The sequence below is a fragment of the Delphinus delphis genome, chromosome 16 (genome assembly GCF_949987515.2).
Source record: "Delphinus delphis chromosome 16, mDelDel1.2, whole genome shotgun sequence".
Lineage (NCBI taxonomy): Eukaryota > Metazoa > Chordata > Mammalia > Artiodactyla > Delphinidae > Delphinus > Delphinus delphis.
The window spans coordinates 2,636,455-2,661,997 of NC_082698.1; the positions used below are offsets into that span (position 1 = coordinate 2,636,455).

The window sequence follows — 25,543 nt, forward strand, 5'->3', positions numbered from 1 at the left end:
TATGCAAACTATGAGGACTACTTCATCAATCAGAAACAGATAAATGAGGTGTTTATTATTAAACACTTTTGGAAAATCTCAAAATGTTAAATGATAAGAAAATTACAACAGGAAGTTTTACCTTACCAAGTCAAGCCCCGACTAGGAATGGCTGATATGCTGCTGTATTTCAAAATAAATTGCTTTTTAATCCTCTACATTAATTAATATTTATTACATTTAAAATCCTAACTTTAAGTCTTCCTACTGGCCAAAGCCCAAACTTTCTATAAGATAAAGTCTCTGAAAGCAGATTGAGATCCTTCATAAAACTAAGAGAGATTTTACAGCTCTAAAATCGCCTCAAATTTTTAAATTACCACAGTTCTTCGAAAGGCAGTGAGAAATCCCCCAAGTGTTTACACACGAACTCCATGCACAGCATCTGCTTTCCACACTCAACCACTTTTCACAGCGTTCTACCAGGATAGTGACAGCAACAGAAGAAAACACAAGTAAGCCAGCTTTAGGCTGTGAGCTGGAACCGCTACTAAAACCTGAACGCCAAGACAACTGGATCCCAGCTCCGAAATGGAGAGAACTAAAATTTGGTCGTTCCATGGTGACAATGACATTTCTATCAAACAAAGACTATCCTCCACATAATCATTAAATCGGTACAAAATTTTCTCCATCCAAATCAGACCTTCCCAAGTCTGCATGACTAGTTTGCAAATGACACAATTATGACTTTGGCATACAAAAGCAAGTCTCTGATTTCTACATAGAAAGAGTAATGCAAAAACTGAAAATTTAAAAATGTTTTTAAAATAATAGCAGACTGAAACTTTTAAAATGCTTACCTTTCCTCTAACTTGGGGGCTTTGGGGCAAATTGTATCTAGTTCTTTAGATGCTTCTAGCTCCTAAAATAAACATACATGTAAGTTTAAGAAACATTTATTATAACATAAATCTCCTTGGTCATGCCATAATATAAAATATTAATGAATCACCTCATCAGAAATACTCCGTATTTATTTCAGATTCATATTCATAAAGGTAGAACCTTAAGAAATTTATCTTTAGATTTAATACAGCACTTATAAAAGCATGCTTAAATATGAAAATTCTTTATAAGGTCTAGTCTTCTCAAGTCTAACCTTAATTATATCAAGTCCTCCTATGAGCTCTCCAGAAACATAGAGCTGGGGATAGGTGGGCCAATTGGAATAGGTTTTGAGGCCCTGACGAACTTCTTCATCTGAGAAGACATCGAAGCTGCTAAACTGAATATTATGTTTGTTAAGAATTTCCACCATCTGCTTGCTGAAACCTGCATACAGAAAAAGAAAATCAAGAACTTAACTTCTCTCTCAAATACACACAATTTTAAATTAATTCAGATTACATGTTATCTACTGAACATAGATGCCTGCCTCTATTTTACCAATGATGTAATTAGCATGGCTGAGTAGTATGTAATGAGGAAGCAAAGTCCAAGAACCCCTTCTCTGACGTTGAACCACATCACATGCTCAGGTATGGCTTAACTTTTTAAAGTATCATGAGTTTAAACAAACAAAAAAAAACAAAGTATGTTTATTTATCGAAGTTCCTCTTCAATATTAGGTATTTTTGTTGTAGGAAAAACAGTACTGGCCAAAAAGCAGAGACCTCAAGCCCCAGCACCAGCTCCATTCACCAAGGGGAGGCACAGTTCAGGCCTGGACAGCCACCTCTGCCCCCCTGCACTTTCCCATCAATCAGGGGACTGACATGGATGCCCAGACAGTCCCTCCCAGCTCTGCTGTTCTGTGAATCTATGAGAATCAACACTAGGTGGAGGAAAAAACTCTACAATTGTTATTTTTAACTAGTACTTGACCATACTTGGAAACCCAATTCTGTTTGCTTTCTACTGCCCTTTTACTACTTACTGCGTACCCATTTCAATAGTTCTCAATTTTCATCATCCCTAAACAGAATAAATTAAAAATCAAGAAGCAGTGTGTTCTCTTTTAGTCTAGAATGGATATAGCACATTGGATTTCAGAGCTATCTTCTCTGTTGTTATACATGAACTGTCAGTAGACTGCTGGTATCCTTTCTCATCTGGTGTCATAACTTGACAGTTTCTTTTCTAAAACTATTTATATTCCCCAAAGTATGTAATGTGATTTTTTTTTTTACCTCACTGTAGTGACAATCTTATGTTCCATGATTTGATTATACTTTTTTTTGTTCTGTACTTTTTTGACATCATTTTCTTATTATGACATTAGTACTGAAGAATAAGAGTGTGAATATCAGTCTTTTATAAACCTATTAGTCTTGTCTGAAAAGAGAGTATTTTTCTTTCTATAAGCTCATTCTTCCCCATTGTTTTTCAATACTCTGTACTCTACGCTTTCACATTCCATCATTCTTGTTTTCAAACAGTCGTAATCCGCTGGAAAATAACCTTCAGATTCAAAATTCCTGGAAGATTTAACAGCATCTGCAATTATTTTTAAATAAAATCAAACCATGAAATTCAGTATAAAATTAACTGTATGAAGAGGCTTTACCTGATGTCATGCAAAAAGCACTTTTACTATTAAAACACGGATCTATTACTGGCTCCAGACATTTTTAGATCTGCCGTTCATTGAGATGAAGTACCAGTATTTATTTGTATAGCACATAAGTTGCTTTTCCTACAACTGAAGTGTTAAGTTCATGTACAGCCCGAAGTAAAACACTGATTCTGAAATTTTTCATTCATCTGGGAGTTCATTAGTAAACAGCTAACGGCTGATTGCTGGTAGTTATTCTGTTGCCAATATATTAACTCACTTCTACTGTAACTGGCTGAGAAAAAGCTTTATTTTTGCTTTAGGCAATTACATGCAGACTAGAAAGATTGATTGGTAGAGTTGCATTTTTAAGGGTTAAAGAGGCAGACTGGATAAAAGAGGCTTAAGGATAAAATAGTGAGAAGGCTTTATTCTAATAACAAAATGTTTATACCCACTTTTTTTTTAGGAAAAATGCATGCATGCAATAAAAATATTTAAAAGTAGAAAAACCACGTTTAACTGTCCCAGAACCACCATTTCTACCCACAATCATTTCTGCTCATGACAGAAGACATGAATAAGGAGCCTAACTGTCCCACTACGTAACAACAACGAGACCCTAAAGAACACTGTGGAACCTGCAATGTTTTTGTGTCTGATTTAAAAAGTAAAACAGTTAGATGACTCTCACTGCAAGAGAAATTTTTGCACTGTGGTTCAAATACCTTTTGCTTTGCTAAAAGCTTTGTTAGTAGAAATAGATACAAGAATTCCCAAATAACGTGATTAACCTGCATGTTGAAGGATTTATCATTCTGTTTAAAAAGATGTACATCTCAGCTCTTCTTGAAAATCATCCTAAAACATGAGAGCCCTCTCTTTCCTGTCCTCCTGAGCAGCACAGAATAAGGATAATCTAATTCTCTGACGACTGAGACCCTATCAACATGTCAGGCTCCTAATACACCATACCATTCTCTAGGTAGAGCCCGAAAGTGAAGGTCGAGAAGACAGAGATGTGCAATGTGCAGGGGCTGGGCTGAGTCCAAGTAGATTCCAGGGCAGACCCCGAAACGGCTTTCAAGGTCTCCTTGATGCAAAATTTAAATGTTATTCATTCATGTTTTTCTGATTAACTGAAAGCAAGGTGGGGGCCCACTAATGAAAAATCAAGTGTAGCTCTACTCCACAACGGGCGTCCAAAGGGAGTAATGCGTGTTACTGACGGTAGTGCTTTCAAAGTGAATGCTGTGCAAAATATGGAAATACCAGCCACTTGAGCTCGTAAGCACTGATGGCCATTCTTTTATAAAGGAGGCTCTGCCTACGCCTCATCTCTAACATACCACCAGAAAAGCAAAAACAATTGTCCACTAAACAGGCTCAGAAAGGAAGAGGGTGAAAGTCGTGTACATTCCTGTAAAAGAACAGTTTGAAGATAAAGGCAGTTTGTGTAGCAGTGCACACAGAAAAGGACAAACAGAATCAGAGCAGCATCAGTGAAGGAAGCAGCAGGGCACAGTCACAATAAAAGACTCCCAATTAATCCTTAAGTAGATGTTTTTTCAAAGAATACCAAAACTCTAAAATAATCTATTTACTATATGCGATAGAAAGACATGATGTAACAGAAACCAAAATACTGGGAAACAGAAAAGCCTATTAAAGTGTAGTTATAAAAATTATAAACAATAAAATAAGTACCTGTATGGAATGAAACTCTGTTTATAATAGGTATCAAAATATTTTTTTAATTCCCCAAGTATTTATCTAAATGTCTATAATACAGCGTTTTTTCCTATTGCTCTGAAATGTTTCAAAGTTTCTTTTTATTCTACCTCGTTATTTGTACAGTCTTCCAAATGTCACTCATACGGTTAATATAAAAATGGCTAGAAATACATCATAAATCCAGTCTAATGAAAAGGTAAGCAGAAAAATGATTATTTCTAAGTATAATTCTAATTTATTTGAATAATCATATCACATCTGAATTGAAAAGGCTCTCCAAGACTGGCTCCAACCCCCAACACCCAAAGAAGAAGTGAAGTCACACGGAAGGTAACTGATTTGTACCTCAAGTTATCAAGGCAGGTGGCAGGCATAGGGGCAGTTAGGACTGCAGCTCACCTCACCTGTCGTGACATCTAGTCTGCTAGGCTTTCCAGTATATCTACCACCTTCCCCTCTGCTGCCTCAGAATACCTTCCCTAAGCTTCAGTTTTTACCACCTGCCAATTTCATTAGGTTATTATTCAGAAACGATTAAGAGAACACTACTGTTCATTCCCAAAGGAAATAATACTCTACTGGTTTTACTGTAGGTTTCCTGTGTATAACCTGTCCCACCGGTTCCTCCACATCCTACAACCAGTTCTACAGCACTTCAGGCTTCAATGAAGGCATTAAATAAAATCCACTGGACTGATTTAAGTCCCTGTTATTAGGTCACCACATAAAGTACCAGAAGTGATTTTCATGCCTGATGGGAGAAATTGAACCAGCTGCAACATCCATTAAAAACCAACATCCAAAACACAGAGACTATCTGTTGCTATCTTTGGTTAACTCTAGTATAGACTAAGTTAGCCTTTCAATACACAAACAGCAGGCATCTGACATGGAAATACTGGCAAGGAAAATTTTCAAGCATAACTGAGAGAAAAAGGAACCATTTCTTTATCTTCCTAAGACAGAATTCATCATGAAACTTTACGTTTAAAACTAGACTGTTTCATACTTTAATATGTAATTTGCTAACTATACAGGGAAGAATTTACAATTAACTTTATATTGGAAGCTTGGCTATATTATAAAGTCACACTGGCCATGCAGTAATCACATCAATAACGCACTCAACTTTCCTGCCACCTGTCTTAATAAATCCCTCCTGTGCAGTTGAAACAAACATGCATCACCAAAAGGCATTAAATGCTCCATTATGCAGCATAATAATGTTGTACAAGGCACAGTAAAAAGAGAACAACGTAACCCCAATACCAGAGGGGCCAAATAACTCTGAGACTTACTCAAGGACAAAATTCCAAGCATACCTGTGGTAAGACAATAAGAGTGACTATAAGCCACAGAAGTGGGAATCTTTAAATTATGAGCAGCTACAAATTGGAATTGACATCAATGGTGAATAATACAGGCATGAGACGTTGAGAGAAAACAGAAGTACACCGGGTAGACACAGGAACACTACTGCAATTCTGTACATTTTCAAACTGCTGAATCTGGACTATGTGAATAAAAGGAGGCTGCCAAGAAAGAGAGGTAAGTGTTAAGAGCAAAATTAACTGAACAGCCCAAAAGCCCATTAATGGAGACAGCAGTCTGGCAGCCGGAACCTAATCCCAACTCTGCTACCCAGCGACCCGAGCAAGTCACCTTCACTGGGACTTGGGTAGTAGACAACAAAGATTTTGAATCAGATGATTTCCAAGATGCCTTTTGGTGCCAACATTCTCCGAGTCTACACTGCAAACGAGTTCTCACACCTAATTACAGGATCTCCTGGGAGTTATAGCGTGTCCCGCTCTCCTAAGGGTGTCTGGACACAAGTCTCAGATATATGGCGCAGCCTGCACAGAGCGCACCGCCTCAACTGCGCCCCTCCCGGGGAGTATCCTCCGAGCGGCCCCTTACCGCAGCGCGGCTCCTGAGGAGTTCCCTTCATGAACAACATGCAGCGGGCAGCGTGAGTTAACTTCTTCAGGCGAAGGCTGAGGTCTTCCTTCGGGTGCTCATTACCACTGGGTGGGAAGGAGCCGCTAGACGCATGTCGTTGAACCTTTTTAGTCAACTCTGGGGCATGGGCACCATCTAATCGGTCCATTTTCTGAGAATTCTAAAGTTAAAAAAGTCATTTAGAGTATGTGTGCATTTCTTCATCATCTCTATATTTCAGGCTCTAAAATTACAACGAGCACAAATCCATAGCTCTAGCCAGTTTTTAAAGAGGTCAACATTACCACTGGAAAAGTTTTTTAAACTCTGATTACAGATTACCTGCTATGCATCTCAATTTTAGAAATAAATAATTTTCTTCTTTCTTTTTAGGAACATACTAGGAAAACGGCACTACCTCTCAAACCAGGTCAGAAAGGATTTCCCCACCCTCGCTGGGATCAAATCTACTCAAGTATAAATGAGGTACCTGGGGGACCATGCTAACACCCAGAGGTACCCTGAAGCACTGATTTGCACCCACCTCCTAAAGGAGTCATTAATCAAACCAGAACCAGCCAGATGTTTCATTACGTCCAGGCACATGCCCCGAACAACCAACTTCTGACCCAACTCAGGGAACATTCTGGGTTTACAACCATGTATCTAGAATTTTTCTCCAATCCCGGTGGCTGGACCTCCACAGTCCATGCCCCTTTTCCAGGACCCCTAAGGCCAAGTAAACGATGAGACTACAAGAAGGGCAAAGCCAGGAGCAAGCAAATGCCTAATGTTTAGGGAGCAGGGGAGAGGGCAAAGGAACCAGCACAGACAGCCCGTGGCCCACTGCAGGCAGACGACCTCTTCTGCCATCTTATCCTTACCTTGAAAAACAGAAAGGTGGGAACAGAACTAATTTCATATTTTTCAGATACTTCAGGAACAGCTTCAGCTTCCAACTTTAAAATAAAAGAATTTAAGCGTGATTATAAAAAGATCCTTTTTTACTACTTCAATATGTAAATCAGTTTCACATGCATTATCCCTTCAAGTAGTTGATGTTTTTAAAGAGTATGCTACAAAAGTTTATGACACATTTACATTTAAATGAGACCCACTGGGCTGGCATGTCATCCACTGAGTCTGCAGTATCAAAACAGGTTCAGAGGTTTTTATTTTGTTGCACATTTCAAAAGATGCCTGGAGGCTGTGAATAAAATTTTTGGTGCACTAGTGACCTAGTAAATTTTCAATCATATGCAGCTACGACTATATTGAAATCCATAAATCACTGACCCCAGTTATGTCATGATTACAGTGCTTATTTTCTGCCCACAGCAATTCTTGCTGTTTGCTCTATTGACTAATTTCAAGAGGCAGTACATCATGACTGACAGTTGCAGCCTTCTGCAAATTATGAAGCAAAAAGGAGTATTTCTTCAATAAACTATTGATGTCTGATAAATTTTACTTTTAACTCCTGCAAGGCTGTTGGACCCAAAGCAGATACCTTGCTAGGTTACTTGCTTCTGGGTCTATTCATACATTTAAATGCATTTTAAATAAGATGACCACATTGTATTCGACAATTTCCTTGAAGCCCTTCAACAAGATCTGATGTGGTATCTGATACATAAGCTTAAACAGTATTTAGTAACGCCCTTTCTAAACAATTAAAACACAATTACCTCAAGCTTTTTACTCGGACTTTCTAAACTGTATACTTTGAGAAAGACTGAGATACATTGTATCTTTCCCTCAGGGGACTGTCAATGTAATATAAACTCTGAAAACCAATAAAAATCTAAATTCACACTACACCTGTAGGAAATAAAATTTATTGATAAATTCTACTGCTAAAGAGTTTAAACTATATACACTGCATTCTTTCAGGAGTGAAAGATCCCCACCGGGCTGGAGACACTATTTTTGTCTGGAGCCCTAGCCCATCAAACGGGCGGCAGTGACAAAGCGGGAAGCAGCCGTCTGTCTTTGGCGTGTGTCTCCAGGCCATGCACCCTTGGGTGCTCTCTTATCACCTTAATTCTCGTTTCTTTACAACGCCCTTTTGAAACAATATTTTAAATTATTTTCATTCTCCATTGTGAAAAATTATATACATTTTAAAGTCGTTGTCAAACGTACAATAAAACTGAAAAAAGAACAAAGAGAAGGTAAAGCACTTGGAGACAGCTATTTAGAAGAGACTCTTTCTAAGATATAAGAAACTTCTGTGCCATATTCCTTCATACAGTTCCACACTCAGACCAAAGAAGAGCACAAAGGTGATGACAAAGGCAGCGCATCACTGTCTGTCTTTCGGCTAACATCTGGTGAGTGCCCACCACACACTGGGCACTGACTGGGCCAGGCTCAGTGAAGATCCCCATCGCTGGCACTCCTGGATTCTAACAGAAAAGTAATACAAATCAAAAACCAGGTAACACTAAGTAGAAACAAGATAATAGAGTTTTAAACCAGAACAAAACAAGCAGCATCCTGACTCATACAATCAAATTCCTATATGCTTTTGAAACTTGATCTCTTCTCACATTCCCGCTGGTTTCCAGTAGGGTCCCTTACTGACAACTCTTCTGGGAAGCAAATGATGCTCTTGAAATTCCTGCTGAAGCCAGGAGGATCGCTACACGTGCCTCCCTTAAATGAGCTCCCAGAAGACGAGATCTTAATAAGACACAGGCAATGGTGACAGGCAAATCCTCCTGAGCCTGGGCCAGGAGCACCATTAAAGGCAAAGCCGTTCCCCAGAATATCAAGGGCACCTGAAGTCCGAAACCTTCACAACACTAAAACTCTTTAGAAATACTTCCGTTGGATGTAAGACAACATAACCGTTAATAACAATGGAAGCAGAAGATAAATGTATAAATACTAAAAATTTTTAATTTTAATTTTCTTCTGCATTCCGAAGAGACCAAAGATGGCCAATAAGAGCTAATACCTTCCTTGGAGGCCTGCTCTGTGCCATAAACCACGACATGCCTTTACATGAGAGCACCTAGACCTGTCACAGCCTGGGAAGTATGGGGCATGTAATCATCTCAGCTTCACAGGGAGCCAGGTAAAGAGGTCACTCCAGACACAGTTAATAAGCAGCAGGACTGAGAAACAAACCCATGTTTGTTTGACTACAAAGCCTGTGCTTTTTTCACCTATACTAGGTTAACTTTTCTACTACAACAATCAAACAAGAAATAGTCAAATTTCAAAGATAGGACTTATACATGACTTCAGGACAAAACAGACACGAATACTTCCAGAATGGATTCCCAGCCGGAAGGCCTTTGGGGGAACCACGTGCTTCCTATACCGTGAATCTCAAACGTGGCCCCTCCCCACGCAGCGTGCTTTGTGTCTGTGGAGAAGGGGGAGGAGGGCAGGGAGGTGTTACTAAAGCAAGATGAGTCCAGAGGAAGGGAATTCTGCATCATCTCCTTCAATTTACCAGGGTCACCACTGACCATCGTGATGATAATGGCTAACACCGTTCTAAGTACGTTCAGGCACTGAGTTCACTTAACCGTCACAGTAGGTACTGTCTTAAGGAAGAAACTGGAACTTCAAGAGGCTAGGTAACACGGTCAAGAGCACACCACCGTTGGGCGGTGGAGCAAGGCAGTCTGGCTCCAGCCTCACTCCACTCTCCGCGGCCCTGCTGCCACTTCACCAGATCCAATGGTTATGCCTTTTTTCTTCACTTTACTGACCTTTCAGTATCATTCAGTAAGGATGACCACACCCACTTTCTCTGATACCCTTCCCTTGGCTTTCTGTGGTTTCTTTTCCTCCAACTCTCAGACTGAATCCCTGGCTTCTTCCTTCACCTCTGGCCAACCAGTACATGGCTGCACATCCCAGGACTTGGTTCTGAGTCCGCTTCTCTCACCTACACTCATTTTTCTAGAGCGGTCTCATACAACCCCCTGCTCTAAGGAGCACCAATATGGTACTGCCACCCAAGTTCTCTCCAGGCCAGACCGCTCCTCTCGCCTCCAAGCCACACACTCGACATCTGCACTCAGATCCCTACTGGATATCTCCCACTAAACCTGTTCCTCCCCAGGGCATCCCTATCTCATTTAAGCCATCTACTTGCTCGAATCAAAAAGGAGACAACCTTGACGAATTTTACTTCCTTCACTCCTGACATCCAATCCATCAACAGGTCTCCTGGGTGCCCCCCTCCAAAATACAAGCCGACTCAGACCACGACATTACTTCAACATTCTCCCCACTAGTGTCCAAGGCATCTCTCACCTGGCCCAGTGAAATAGCCTCCTAACTAGTATACCTGCTTCTAGGCTGCACCCTTACCCCCTTCAAACCATTCTCCACATGGCAGCCACAGTAATCGACTTAGGAATCAGACTATGTCACTTCCACTGTAGTTGGAATAAAACCAAAACTTGACCACTGCCCACAAGGCCACTCGGCCCTTGCCTACCTCTCAACTTCATGTCAGAGCCTCTCCTCCTTCACTATCCTCCAGCCCCACTGGCCAACTGCTGATCCTCTGAAGTCTGCACTTGCTAAGCCTCTACCTAAAAGCTCTCTCCCAGCTCTTCCAATGACTGCCACCTTCTCATTTTTTTAACTCTCACTTATTAGATACACCTTTTCAGCCCAACCTAAATAAAGCACCCCACCCACCCAAGTCCCCACCTTTCATAACCTGCCTATTCATTTCTTTTGCTGAACTTACTACCACCTGAAATTACCTTGGTACTATGTGTTACCCATTTACTGTCTGTACCTTTACTGTTCCACATTCCCAGCAACTAGCATACTGTGTGGCATATAATTAAGTGTTCAAGAAATAAATTTTGAACAGAATATTGAACTAACAGTGGTCACTATTCCTAAGCCAAAATGGGAATGACTACTTGCCAGTGGTGGCAATGAGCCTCCAAGGTTAAGGCCAGAATGATGAAACTCGACATTCCAGTATAAATCAGCTATATTTCAATAAAACAGGCAAACAAACAAAACCACCTGACATTCCGGGACATTCTGTCATACCTCCTACAGGGCTTCTTTCTGCCCTGTGACAAGATACAAAAGGAAAAATTTTCAAAATCAAATTCTTTATTTGTCAGATAATCAAATATAAATTTCAAAATAGTATTTAAATTAACATTTTTGATAACTTTTTTTAACACTTTACCAAACTTAGCCCAGTAACAGCTAATAAACTATGTTAATTGTGGTATTATTTTATTACCAAGACAGCATCGATTAAAACTAGGTTATTTTTAAGATGTAACAATTCTACTAGAATTATCTGAGAGACATCTTAGAGTTCCTAAAAAATGGAATCCTACACATGCTCTCTAAGATGCCGAATAAACTGATCAGTAGTCTCTGCTCCCACCTGCACAAAGGAAAGCAATTTAAAACAAAAACAAAAATGAACAAACAACAACAACAAAAAAAAACATGGTAAGGTAAAGGTCTCTACCTCAAGTATCCCACCATCTAGTCAAGAAACCAACAAAACGGGAATAAAATGACAGAGCAGATAAGATATTCCCCGACTAACAGTCCAAACAATGGCACAGACTAAGTTCGGAGAGACAGGAAAGAGGGGGGGAAGAAAAAGCCACGGAGGTACACAAGAAAGACTTCACACAAAATGGATTTGATTTCAATCATCATACTGTACACCTTAAATACACAAAATCTTTACTTAAAAAATAAAATAATAAAATCAACTACAAAATTTTTAAAATAAATTGCCACTCCTATTAAAAGATGGATTTGAGGGCTTCCCTGGTGGCGCAGTGGTTGAGAGTCCGCCTGCTGATGCAGGGGACACGGGTTCGTGCCCTGGTCTGGGAATATACCACAGGCTGCGGAGCGGCTTGGCCCGTGAGCCATGGCCGCTAAGCCTGCGTGTCCGGAGCCTGTGCTCCGCAACGGGAGAGGCCACAACAGTGAGAGGCCCACGTACCACAAAAAAAAAAAAAAAAAAAAGATGGATTTGACTTGGACCATGAATATGACTAGTGGTACCCAATTTCATGACCCAATACTATTCTTCCTCCTTCTCACCCCCTACCAGAAACTATCCTGAAATAGTCTATCTACCAAACAATTTGATTTAATGATAAACATGTATTCCCATTTTAAATGCTAACAAACTGACTTTACATAATTTGAAAAGCAAAGGCACTTGATATTTTAATTAGCTGGTTAATTTTATTCTGAACAAACGAAGGTTTCTGTGAGACTTCCAGCAACAGAAATAACTCATGGATCTCCCCCATGCCCCTGAAGGTGTGAGAACATCAGGGTGGGACACAGCCCCAGGACCTGACTGGACATGGCAGCCGATGCAGGTGAGTGCAACCAGCACACGGCCTAAACATGGCACCAGGAAGGAGCACAGGTACTTTATTACCATATCATCAGTCCAGGAAGTGAAGGGATTCAGATGCAATACATGTGAAAATCTTGCCTTTCAGCAACCTATTCCAATGAGCACAAACTACTGGGACCAAAAATGTATGCTAGCTTTTCTCCGGTATTATTTTACCATCTTCTACAAAATAAGGAATTGTTGATGATCACAAACTGTGATTAAAACCATCTATATAATGATTCTGTAAATCTAAGTCATAGAATGAACTAACCTCTTATACGTCAAAGTCAAAAATGCTGAATGATGGCTGTCATTTAAAAAAAAAAAAAAAGACCAAGAAATCAAAAGAAACAGAGGGTGGTAGAACATCAATTCTATACCCTAGAAGTTTCACAAAGCTCTCACTGAGAAAGCTGTTTTGAAATGAACCACATGCCTCTCTTACTGGGAAATGCCAAGAGAGCTCTCAAATATTTTACCTCTCCTGGGCTGACTACTGTTCAGTACTGTGGCCTTTAAAAGTACCTACCTTCCAAATTCCACGCACATGATCTTTACCTTTGAGGATGTCTAAGCAAGAAAAACTATGCCACAGAATGAATTTGCAGAAAGTAACGACCTGGGCAAACTACCCACCTAGCCCTGTCACCCTCTCCGTGAATGGCAGGTGCAGTTGGGTTCAGGTATCCCCAACAGATAAGGGCTTCCCAACCCTTGGCGTGCTGAGACACTTAAGCACTTGAACAACTTAAAGTCTCACTGCCAAGTTTGGTACCAATGTGAGAAGTAATTCTATAGTCACTTTAAATAAATCATTCAAATGGCAGCTAAGAACAATGTGCTACTTAAACCAGTAACATTATACACATAAAAGCAGACTTACAACAATTACCATCATCTTGATTAATCTTATGATTGAATGTTTAATCATTCATTTCACTTGTAATCATTATCTTTTATCACTGACCAAACATGCAGTTTTAATGTTCCCTTCCATTATTTATATTGAACATTTTAGGGTTACATTCTAAGGTTTCATTACACATTTCACTGGAATTTTAAATAAGTCCTTAAATTTTAAAAAGCTAACCGTTACATTCATACTTGCTCTATCTGCATAAAGAAACACTGGAAGGACTCATGCAAAATTAATACAAGCAGCTACTTACGGGATGGGACAACAGGGCTGACAGGGGAAGGAGTGGGGCGGACCTTCTCAAAGTACATCTTTGTATACTGTTTTGATTTCTGAACCATCTAAGTGCAATACCTATTCAAAGCACGCTTATTTATATAGAAACTGTCTGAAAATTGTATCACTCACTATACAAATGGATTAGTATGTCGGAATTCTGGGTCTTCAGTTTACATAAAAAGCGGCATACAAGCAATACAGTTGATGTCACTTTTAACCCCATATACAGGTATACTTGCCAACATATCCTCTGAACTCACAAACCCTGGTTTTAAAAAATAAGGCTTTGGGCTTCCCTGGTGGCACAGTGATTAAGAATCCGCCTGCCAATCCAGGGGACACTGGTTCGAGCCCTGGTCCGGGAAGATCCCACATGCCGCGGAGCAACTAAGCCCACGCGCCACAACTACTGAGCCTACGCTCTAGAGCCCACAAGCCACAACTACTGAGCCCCGCGTGCCACAACTACCGAGCCCCGCGTGCCACAACTACCGAAGCCCACACGCCTAGAGCCCGTGCTCCGCAACAAGAGAAGCCACCGCAACGAGAAGCCTACACACCGCAATGAAGAGTAGCCCCTGCTCGCCACAACGAGAGGAAAGCCTGCACGTAGCAGCAAAGACCCAATGCAGCCAAAAATAAATAAATAAATTTATTTTTAAAAAATAAAAATAAAGCTTTGGTTTCCTGTCTGCTTTTTTAAATACTAAGGATTCAGCTTTCTCCCTTCCCAAAATTTCATTTCTAAGATATTCAGCTCTTATTTGGGCCCTGCTGCTTAAATGAGTACTAAGTCCTGATTGATAACGTTAAATGTGCTTAAACCTAGTGAGCTAATCCAGTCACAACTCTCACTTTCCTAGTACTGCCTCTACCCAAGAAAGATACCAGGAATGCAGAGCATGCACAACAGGGTAAAAAAACAAAGGCAGCAAGGGAGAGACTGGCTTCCTTTTCCTCTGCTTCCTGGCAGGTCAGAAGAACTCAGTTTCTCCTGCAGGTCTGCACCTCCCCGGTCCGGACAGCAACCTCTTCCTACTGCCCCGGTCCCTACAGCGGCCTTCACACACTCTTTCTTGAATCACTTTCCATGTCACACCTAGCTTTTCAATGAAGTAAGTCTTGTTACTATCTTTACTATACTACAACCACAATTCCCCAAAATGAATGATCTCATCTGCTTTTTGCCCACGTAGACACTCCCCCGACTGCCATCCTGTCCTCCCAACCAAGCATGTGTCAGGGAAAGTGTGGTGAGTTTTACACCACTCGGTACTTGAAAAATGCAAAAACATTTTAAGATGTTTAAGAATAATCTACTGTGATCCCAACGCCAGCTATGAACATGAGGAATCCCACACCAGTCCTCCCTTATATGTTAATAAAATGTAGTCTAACCCATAAATCAGAATTAAATTCTTAAAAGACATGACACTGAAAATACAGTACCTTCACAAATGAAACCTGGGGGTGTTCTCTGGCTAGCTCTGCCATGACGTCGTTCATCTGACCACACTGTGGAGCCCATGGTGCCCAGAAATGGACTACAAGGAGGGACCTGTAAATCCATAAAATGCAGTTTTTAAAAATACAGTAGCTTTAGAAATAAGCAAATACTGATGCAGATCAAATTCCATTAGCAAAGAAACCTGTACAAGGACCGCCTGAATTGTTTTTGTACTGCTAGAATCTTGTTATATTAAACACAGACAGAAATATAACAACTTGCAAGGTCTTGAGAATCTTTTGGATGAATTTCCAAGTTAATGATATTTCTTGAGTCAATACTTAGCTCACATGAAGTGGTTCTGAATATTCATCCACCTCAACTACTAGCCACGTAAATTAACTCTATTTTGAGACCCTTAGGAAAGAAAGATGGAAACTAGGTTTCTGTAGTCAAGGCACAACGTTTGTGAAAAATGACTGCATATGCGTTACTACTACTCATGTTAGTATTTACTTTTTAGACATGGTACTGTGATGAAGTGACCATAGGAATACAAATAAAATGTTGCAGGGCTTCCCTGGTGGCGCAGTGGTTGAGAGTCCGCCTGCCGATGCAGGGGACGCGGGTTCGTGCCCCGGTCTGGGAAGATCCCACATGCCGCGGAGCGGCTGGGCCCGTGAGCCATGGCCGCTGAGCCTGCGCGTCCGGAGCCTGTGCTCCGCAATGGGAGAGGCCACAACAGTGAGAGGCTCGCCTAGCGCAAAAAAAAAAAAAAATGTTGCAAATGAAGGTATGTAAGCAGAAAACAAAGGGAAAAAAAGGGAGCTGTTTTTCACATACTTTTATTATGCTACAGAAGATTTTCTAAAAATTGACAGTATGAACAGACAGAATAGCGATTAATAAATTGTCAATGAAATTCTCAAGAATCTCAGTATCTATCAACTATTTTCATATAAAATTATCTTGGCAAAGATATATTTAATTCTATCCTCATACCCAACTGAAAAACCCTTCAGTTTTACAGAATTCCAAATTCAAATATAATCCCCCTTGACTACAAAAAAATCTGAAAACCCAGGAAGAAAATACATTGAAAAATATGTTACACGGAGGAAGGAAACAAAGGACAACTAACCTTGGGCAAGGAAAGGAATAGAATACTTGGCTCATGTGAGCTAAGTATTGAGAGGAGGACGAGCCTACCATGCAGTGTTGGGGGCCGGAAGCCGAGGGAGGCACTGGGGACTTCAGAGAGCTGGGGGCAGGATTTGGTGGCACTGGAGCACAGTCTAAATTTCAGTACCTGCAAGTTCCTGGCTTAGTGACTGATGGCTAGTGATAGCACTAGCCACGAATCACAGTACAGAAGCTGCCAACCTGAGAGGAAAGGAAGTCTAGTGGGCTGTGATAGACTGGAGCTCAGGAAAGAAGTCCATGCCTGATCTGCAGATCTGGGAATCAAGAAACAGCGCCGGCAGCATGCTCATCCATGCAGGAGGATAAAGAGGAGGCCGAGGGCAGAGCCTCTGGGGCTCATCAACACTAAGTTAGGACAGATGGCGGTAAAGGAGCCCTGGTGGTAGACCAGAGAAGGGACCTAAAAGGCACACAGCAAGGTTCTAGGGTCTCCCAGAAGTCAAGAAGGAAGGAGAGACAATTATCAAATGCAGCAGGAAGGGCAACCAGCAACAGTGAGAGTTAAGTCCAGTGGACGACAGAAGCAGCTGTAGACCACTGGACTGAGGATGAGGAGCAGAGACGGCTAGAAACCTACTCTGTAAGAGACTGGGCTGTAAACAGAGAGACAGCAAGGATGAAGACAGGATCAAGGAATGGGCTTTTTTCAATACAAGAGAATTTTCATCGTTTATTTTGTGAGGGAACAGAGTGCAAATGGGGAGGGAGAGGCTGAAGACACGAGAGACAGCTAAGGATTCAAGGTCTCAAAGGTGGCAGGAGAGGGAAACTGAGAGCAGAGAAGAATTCGCCTTGAGAAGAGGGACAATCTCCTCCGGGTCAAGAGCAAAGGATTCAAGAATGGGTGAAGCTACAAGTAAATGTGTAGGTGTCAGGGGAGGGGCAAGTCGAAGAAGAGCTCTGGAAGATGCTTCTGGAAGTCCTGTTTTCCAGGTAGGAAGCAAGGTCATGTGCTGAAACGAAGGAAAATGGAGGACAGGGGTCACAGACAGGACCGAGGAAGACGGGAGGGCTGCCCAGGGGCACACAAGAGTAAAGCAGGAGGCTCTAAAGGCAGAGCCGCCTAAGGTGGGAAAGGACACATGGCAGGGCCCCTACTCCATGGGTACCAAGTGCAGCAGCAGAAGGCAGGAGCTTCAACACGTGGGTAGGTGGGTAGAGACTATGGAGGAAGTATTTCACCAATCCCTGCTGCCTCTTCCTCTCGGGCATGCAGCTAGACTACACCTCTCAGTCTCGCTTGTGTCCCGGGCTGGGGCCCTGGAACTGAGCTGTGGCCAGTGGGACGCAGGGCAGAAGTGAGCTACCTGGCCCTGCAAAGCCTCCCGCGTGAGCCTCGGCCTACTCCAGCCTCCTCTCTCAGAGCTTCTGCACAGCGTGGCAGGGGGCCTCTGCGGCCTAAGGGATGGTGGGAAGGAAGACAGGCCCACGAAACGACTGCACAGGAATGTTCACAGCAGCCTGGCGCATAACAGCCGACACCTGCAAGTAACCCAATGTCCACAAACTGGAGAAACTGCTGTATATTAACACAACGGAATACCACTCAGCAATAAAAAAGGAACCAACTACAGATACGCAGCAGCATGGATGAATCCCCAAAACACACTGAGCACAACAACCCAGACATGAAAGACCAGGAGTTCTGCGACTCCATTTACATAAAGTAAAAGAAGAGGCACAACTCATCTACAGTGACAGAAGGCAGATCACTGGTGGGGGATTACTGGAAAGAGCCTGAAGAGCATTCTGGGGCTCTACATTCTTGTCCTGAATGATGGATACTTGTGTTAATACAAATGCCAAAATTCATCACACCCAGCAATTAAGATCTGTGCATTTTACTACAGTATATAAGTTAATACCTCAATCTCTTAAAAGTTAGATACCACTTTTTACCAAACTGAAAAAAGATTTTTAAAATCATAATATTCAATGAAAAAAGGATAAAGTGAGATGGCACTTTCATATCCTACCAGTAAAAACTAAATTGGAACCTTCCTGAAATTTCAAGATACTTACACACTTCCAAGTATCTATCCTACAGAAGTCATTAAAGAGACAAAAATGTACGTATATGAATATTTTCCCAGTATTTTACACAGCAAATAACTGTAAAAATCTATTGTTCAACAAGATAGTTTTCTTAATGGTCATACAATAAAATATCATAAAGCCATTAAAAATCGTGTGTCAAAGAATGTTTAATGACGTGGGAAAATGCTCACGAGTACATTTTTAAAAAATTAACATAAGTTACCAAACTTTGTAACAGTATGTGCCAACGTAAGTAAAAAAGAAAAGAAAAAAGTACACGTACACAACTTAACTTCCATTACTCCTAATGTGGCTTGGAAGAGTAACTTAACTTCCACATCTGTTAAGCAGCAGTAACACCCTGGGAGGTTGGGAAGATCAAACAAAACTATGCACGCACTTTGAAAACATTAAAGAATGATATTAACGTTGTTATTTTACATTATCCACAATATTCTCATATTTAGATGCTTAACTTCCACTTTCCAATTAGGTACACGATGCCTAACATCATAAGGACATAAACCTGAAACAAACAAACGCTGTCACCCTCTCTTGGATTATACGTAAGTATTCTCTCCACCTTCATGGACAGCCCAATATGCAGGGTGCATTGTTGAAGGAAAACCTTTAGAGAAAGACGAGATTCAAATCCTAACTACTGTGATGTTAAACAATGTAATGAACCTTGGTTCTTTTTCAGTAAGATAATTAGTGATTGATAAATGGTTGTTTCTCTGTTATTACAGGTGTTCTCTTATAGTTATTCCTCTGCAGGTAACACCAGCTACCATCTATTAAGATCATATAATATTAGACTCTGTTAAATATTTTACAAATGGGTAAAAACCTTAATTACTCTGTAAATGGGTATTAATATCCCCACTGTATAGACCAACTGAGGTCTCAGTAACATATAAACATCTGATTATTTGACTTAAGCAAAAAAATTTTCAATTCACATGAAATTTTAATACTGGGATATGAAGATTTGTAAAGTAGACGTTAAGTAACTACATTAACAAGTACTATTTAATATTCTGAAATGCTGCCAATTTCACCAAAAATAGCAGAGATTTGTTCCTTCCGCACATGCCAGGCATCACTTCCTTCCCATGTGCCCATTTAAACTCATCACCACGAAAAAGGTATATTGGTTTCCGGATCATTTCAAGTACGGGCCCGTGGCAAGAATTAACATTTAAACTTTTTCAACCGTGATGTCTTAATGACTTTTTTCTTTAAAAAACGATACATAAAATCAAAAATGTTAAACACACAAAAAGCAAAATAGTCCTCCAGGTGATCGTGAACACTTACGAAGGGCAGGTCCAACCGAGCCCTGCTCCTTTCAAGACGCCGCCTCTGGGGCACTCCATAAGTGGGCCGCCGTAAGATGGGGGGAGCGCTGGATGAATCACCTTTCATCAATGAGTCCACGTCATTCCCTTCGCGCCCCCCCCCCCGCCCCACTCGCCCGTTTCTGGCAGTTTCCCAGCAAGACCGGAAATGCCGCAAGAGCGGCTCTGGTGAACACCTTTAACTTCAGCACGGCGGCGAAGCCAGACGGGAACTCTCCCATCGCACCCGCACTCCGCAGCTCAGCCACTCGCCAGCGTACTCACTACCCGCTTCCAACCGCGATCCGCTCCTGCACTCGCGCCGATACGCTTCCACTGCCAGCGAGCCCGCGCAGCCGCGCCGCCGCACGCAGAAGAGCCCGGGCGCGAAGGCGCCGCGAGGACAGGCAGCACGCGTGTCCGCTCCCACACCCCCGGGTGGGCACTGTCCTACCCCTCTCACCGCAGAGGACACTCCTGAGACCTGGTTAAGAAACGTGCGCAGCGGCTCTGGGGCTGGCTCCGGGCAATCGGCTGGCGCTCCGCCGCCCCCACCGGCCATGCCCCGAGACACCGCCCAGTCCCCGAGAGCTCGGCCAGCGGAAGCCGCGAGACCGCTGCGGAGGCCCCGTGCCCGCCCGCCGGCGCCGACTCGCAAGCTCCGGGCTTCCATGTGTTCCCCCAGGCCCGGCCTCTGCATCCCGGTGGGTCTCCTTCAGACGCCGTCCCAAGGGCGAGGGGCACGTGGGCCAAGCCAGAACGGACCGCGGCTGAGCCCGTCCAGGAAACAGGAAACCCGCGTCCTCGGCCCGGACAGCGCCACACAGTGCGCTCTGCCCCATCACCAACACCCTTAAACGTCCCTCGGAAAGGAGGCAGGACCGCCGACCCAGCTAGGCCTTCCTCCGCCTCCCGCCCGTGACGAACCGGGCGGGGGCCGGGGTCTCCGTGCCCACCCCCGACCCGCGGCTGAGTCCCCGCGTCGCCGCGCCCCGGGAGGCCGGGCCGGGCTGCAGGGCGGGACCCGGGCCTCGGGGCGCCCGGAGGGCCGGGGGTCTGCGGTGGACCCCGCTCCCCTTCCGGGGCGGGGACCTGGCCTCGGGGTCCGGGCCGCGCCGGCCGCTCCGCCCAGGCCGGGCCGGGTGCGAGGGAGCCGGGCAGCCGTCGCGGCCGGCCCCCGCCGCCTCCCCTCATCCCTGCCGCCCGCCGCCCCGCTCACTTGGCTCTGAGGCGCAGCAGCTCCTCAAACTGCCCGGCTGAGCCGACCTCCACAACAGCAGCCGCCACCTCAACCGCCCCCGCCGCCATGCTGCCGCCGCCAGACAAGAGCAATCGAGCGCGGGCGGTCGATGGGGGAGGGGCTCGGGCGGCTGCACGCGGAAGCCCCGCCCCGCCTCCGGCCCGCGCGGAAGCCCCGCCCCCCGCGCCCGCCCCGCCCTGTAGGCCCGCGCGGAAGCCGGGAGCCGGTGAAACGCGGGAGGTTGGGGCTTACCCGCGGGCCAAGTGAGAGCCCCAGGCTCCTGACCCCTGGGGCTCCGGACTCTCAGGAATCCTGGCCTCTGGGGTTCCTGGATGTCGGGGCGCCGTACGTTCCTTGCAACTCCTACGGCAGCTGGGTGAATGGTGTGTGTGATGTGAGTGTGTGTGTGATGTGAGTGTATGTTTAACAAAGTGAAATTTTAAGCTAAAAGGAAATTACGTAAAGGTGGGGATGGAATGGGAGGTTAGGGAAAGGGAGGTTGCGCCCTCTCCGAACCTCAACACTGACAAGGGGCTTCGAACTCGGTCCTGAAGAGCCCGAACCCGCGCCACCGCGTGGCCCGCCACCTACCCGCCGGCGGGGCCATCCCTGGGCGCAGCCAGGGCACAGCCCATCACCCACTGTGACCTCCGAGCAGCACGGCCTGGGCAGCTGGGCCGCCTCCGGCACCACGGGCCCAGCCCCAGGACCCTCTCACTCAGGCCCGCAGGCCCCACGCTCCTCTAACCTCGGGTCTTCCCTGGCTCTCCTTGGCATCGCCTAATGTTGACGCCCCAGGTAGTGTCCGCTCACCACCTTTCCACCTCCCCTGCTTATAACTCCCACACACTCTCCGGCCTGGGTAAAATTGTCCATGGTCCTAGTATCCTCAATAACCAGGGAAACCTCAGCCGCCAGCCAAGCGCCCTCCCCTGCCTCCGGAGCCCAGCATCCATCTGCCCTGGGGCCGGGGGAGTCTTTTTGGTTCTCCCCAAACTGCACCCCGCCTGCTCTCCAAAGAGCCACTCCTGGAGCTCCCATCTTACTGAAGCCATCGCTTCCACCCAGACACGTGAGGCTCCTCCTGGAGGTCCTCGGGCTCTGCACTGAGTTTGAGGGCAGGCCCCATGGATCCTCCCGTGGGTGTTAGGGCACCTATGTGCCTTCTACCACGTGCACATCTCACCGGGTTAGAACTGCACCTGTAGTCTCCACCAGTCCCGGTTCTCATCAAGGGCGGGAACTGAGTCTCTGTCCCAGTGCCTAAGTTAGAGCCAAGAACGTGGCAGGTGCTCAGTACATGCTCTCTACCTGCAGCTGGTGGAGAAGTGGGCTTGTGGAGTTTCAAAGACTTATTACAAAAAAAAAAAAAAAAAAATTATGTAATATATTTCATTAATAATGTTTACATTGATTGCATGTTGAAATACTACTTCTGATATACTGGGTTTTGTGAAACATTATTAAAATTAAATTTACCTCTTTCTACCTTTTAAATGTGGTTACTAGAAATGTTTAAATTACATAGGTGACTTTCATTTGTGGCTCACTTTGTATTTTCTCTTGGGCAACTCTGCTCCAGTGATTGAAAGTGGTCTTTAGTTACATATGTGCCTCATCCTGAGAAGTGGGTGTTCCTGAAGATGGTAAATTCCATTATCTAAAATGCAATAAGAGAGTGGTGAGGAACTGTTTTGTATCCTGACTTTGGTGGTAGGTACACAAACCTAAACGCACGAAATACACACAAAGAGTACAAGTAAAACTGGAGAAATGGAAGAAGATGGACAGATCGTATGAATATCATCATCCTAGTTGTGGTATTGTACTACAGTGTTTCAAGATGCTATCTTTGGGGAAAAGCATAGGCAGAATCTCTCTCTGTTATTTCTTATGACTGCATGTGACCCTACAATCATTTTAAAATAAAAAGGTTAGTTTTTTTAAAAACCGTAAGTAAAATCTAGAGACTACTATGAAAAAATGCACCGGGAAGGGAGAAAACAGCATGTTGCAAAACAAGATGTATGCTCTGATGACCATTTTTAAACAGAATTATATGTAAATAAAACACGTAACTCCGTATAGCTAAATGTAGCATAGCAAAAGGTCTTCAGAAGGATGTTCTCCAAAGTGTTAGAAGAACTTGTGCCCAGAGAGTGAAAATAGGGAAGTTTTAAAGGGAGGACCTACACCTTTTACATTATATGCTTCCTAGTGTCACCTGCATTTTTTCTTTTTCTTTTTTTGTTTTTTAAACTTCTTTGGAGTCATTCATTGAAATGTTAGTATGTTTGGAAACACATCTGCACCAAATGTTGTACAAGAATTATATCTCTAATTTGAAGGAAGCTTACACATCAATACTAAAAACATTTCACTTGCATTTTTTTCAAAGAACATGGATGGGCTTTGTAATTTAAAAATAATGAAATTGTAATACACTAGGGAAATGTGCAATAGTGAATCTTTTTCAAAAAATGCAAGAATCACCCATCTAATGTAACTGTTAAAAATCCTGATTTTTCCTTCTTTAAATGGAATTTGCTGAAAGCAGGATATACCAGCTAGAGAGCATGCTCCCTACCTTAAAAATAAAGTTGGGAAAACTCCCTAAAAATCTTTCCAGTTCTGCCTCCTGCCCTTTTTGCTGTTATCACTATTGATATCAACAGGCCTAATGTTCAGCAAGTGAATCTCTGAGCTTTAAAATGCTCTGATTTCACAACAAAGACCATTCCACTCAGCCCTGAGCCCAAGCCACATTTTGGGGGGCTGTCACATCTGAGTTACAGGTAGATAAGGGTGTACACAGCTATATAGTGCTTTTCAGCTTTCCAAAGTCCTTGCTGCTTCCAGATCATGATGCAAAGACATCACTGCCTGTGTTACCAAACCAAACTTAGGTCCTCTCACCCACCCACAGTAAAGCCAATCTACTGACCCCAGGTTGTGGTGAAGGAAAGTGCAGCATTCATTGCAGGAGCCAAGCAAGGAGTCCAGGCAGCTAGTGCTTAAAAGGTCCAAACTCCCCGAAGGCTTTCAGGAAAAGCTTTTTAAAGACAGGTAAGGGAGGAGGGTTGTGGGGTGCGTGATCAGCTCGTGGACATACTTCTGATTGCTTGGTGGTGAGGTCATCGAGAGTCAACATCATCAACCTTCTGGTTCCAGCTGGTCTGGGCTCTGCGTGCTTGTGGGCAGCATGCAGTTAACTTCTTCCACCTGGTAGCGGCTTCAGTATCTGCAAAACAGCTCCAAGGACATGGCTCAGAATATTATCTATAGCCCTTGAGGAGGAACTAAAGGCCCTGGACTTTGTTTAAACTAGTATTTTGTCTTGCTGACCACTTTCCTTTCTCTCCGCATTTTCTCACTTCTCTGATTAAATTTATTCTTTGGAACTTGGGCAAGGCCTAGGAGGCTAAAGTTTTTCTGCAGACGAGAGTCAGGCAGAGGACATGGGAGGCAGGGTGCAGTTCTGTCCTGGGAAGGCCCCATAGCGCCCTGTTCAGTTACACCTGCCCCACTTTATAGCTAAGGAAATTGCCCAAAGCCACAGCAGGGAAGGGGCAGTGCCGGGACTCATTCCATGGCCTTCCCTGTCCTGCCCCCACTGCACCCCATCCTGCACGCTGCTCATTCTTTGGAGAGCCCAGTCCTCTGCTTCTCTGAGCGTGTTCAGGCACAGAGGGGAAAACTCATCATTGTCATACAGAACTTAGTGCGTGAAGACTCAAAACCACAGGAAAGCAAGATGCTGGGGCTGATTTTGGCCTTTGTCCCCAGTGTGGGTTAATCCCAGACACTGACATTCTGCTGACCCATATATAAGCATCATTTAGCTACATCCTATACCCTCTTGGGGCAGAGGGCTCCCCCTAGGGAACCCAGTGACACTTCGTGGCCCTGGGCAGGGGCCTCTCCGGGCTCTCCGGCCCACTTGGTCAGGAACCAGGGACAGCTCTCCAAGCAGCACAGCCCTGCAAAGGATGGGGCAATTAGGTTTTGCTGAGAAGGCTGTGTGGCACCTCAGGGGCTGGGACCATGGGGACCGGGAAGCTGAGGCTCTGGGTCCTGGCGGCTGAAGTCCTGGCCTGGCAGAGCACAAGCTTCAGAGAGGGCTGCAGGGGGCCTTCCTGGCGGCAAAGGTGCCGCACCCTGTGTCTGTGAATGGACCTCAGTTCAAAAGGGATGTGTTTGTGTGGCTGAGGTGTAATTATTTTTAACGACAGCTAACATTTCACCGCTCCTGAATGGGTGAGGAAATATTTTAGCCATCCCACGTTTGGTGACACATCATTCCCTCCTGGGCCCCAGTGTTACTCCCCAACAGGGCACAGTGCTGAGTACTAGGTGGGCACAGATAACCCAGGTGGAGAAAAACACCTGGTCGTTACAGGGGAGGATTTGGAATTGAATTCCCGCCTGGCTAGGTTTTTGTAAACACTCCCTCGAGGAGCCAAGACACACACAGGGTTTTTAATGGGC

The 25,543-nt window shown here is 44.0% G+C and overlaps 1 protein-coding gene across 2 annotated transcripts in view; it reads right to left on the reverse strand.

The window, feature by feature from the left end:
* The window catches only part of GLRX3 (glutaredoxin 3), a 31,063-nt gene extending 9,920 nt beyond the window's left edge, over positions 1–21,143 (reverse strand). Inside the window, exons 1-6 of one of the 2 annotated variants that reach the window (XM_060033830.1) lie at positions 21,035–21,143; positions 15,238–15,346; positions 7,096–7,170; positions 6,191–6,392; positions 1,142–1,314; positions 843–904 (exon numbers count right to left, since the gene is read on the reverse strand). In XM_060033830.1, the coding sequence (XP_059889813.1) occupies positions 843–904; positions 1,142–1,314; positions 6,191–6,392; positions 7,096–7,170; positions 15,238–15,346; positions 21,035–21,123 (710 nt within the window). In that variant the 5' untranslated portion in view covers positions 21,124–21,143. Of the gene's footprint in view, positions 1–842; positions 905–1,141; positions 1,315–6,190; positions 6,393–7,095; positions 7,171–11,251; positions 11,275–15,237; positions 15,347–21,034 lie in introns of those variants that run through there. The other variant, XM_060033831.1, reaches the window with a different exon arrangement.
* Between the last annotated feature and the right edge of the window lie 4,400 nt (positions 21,144–25,543).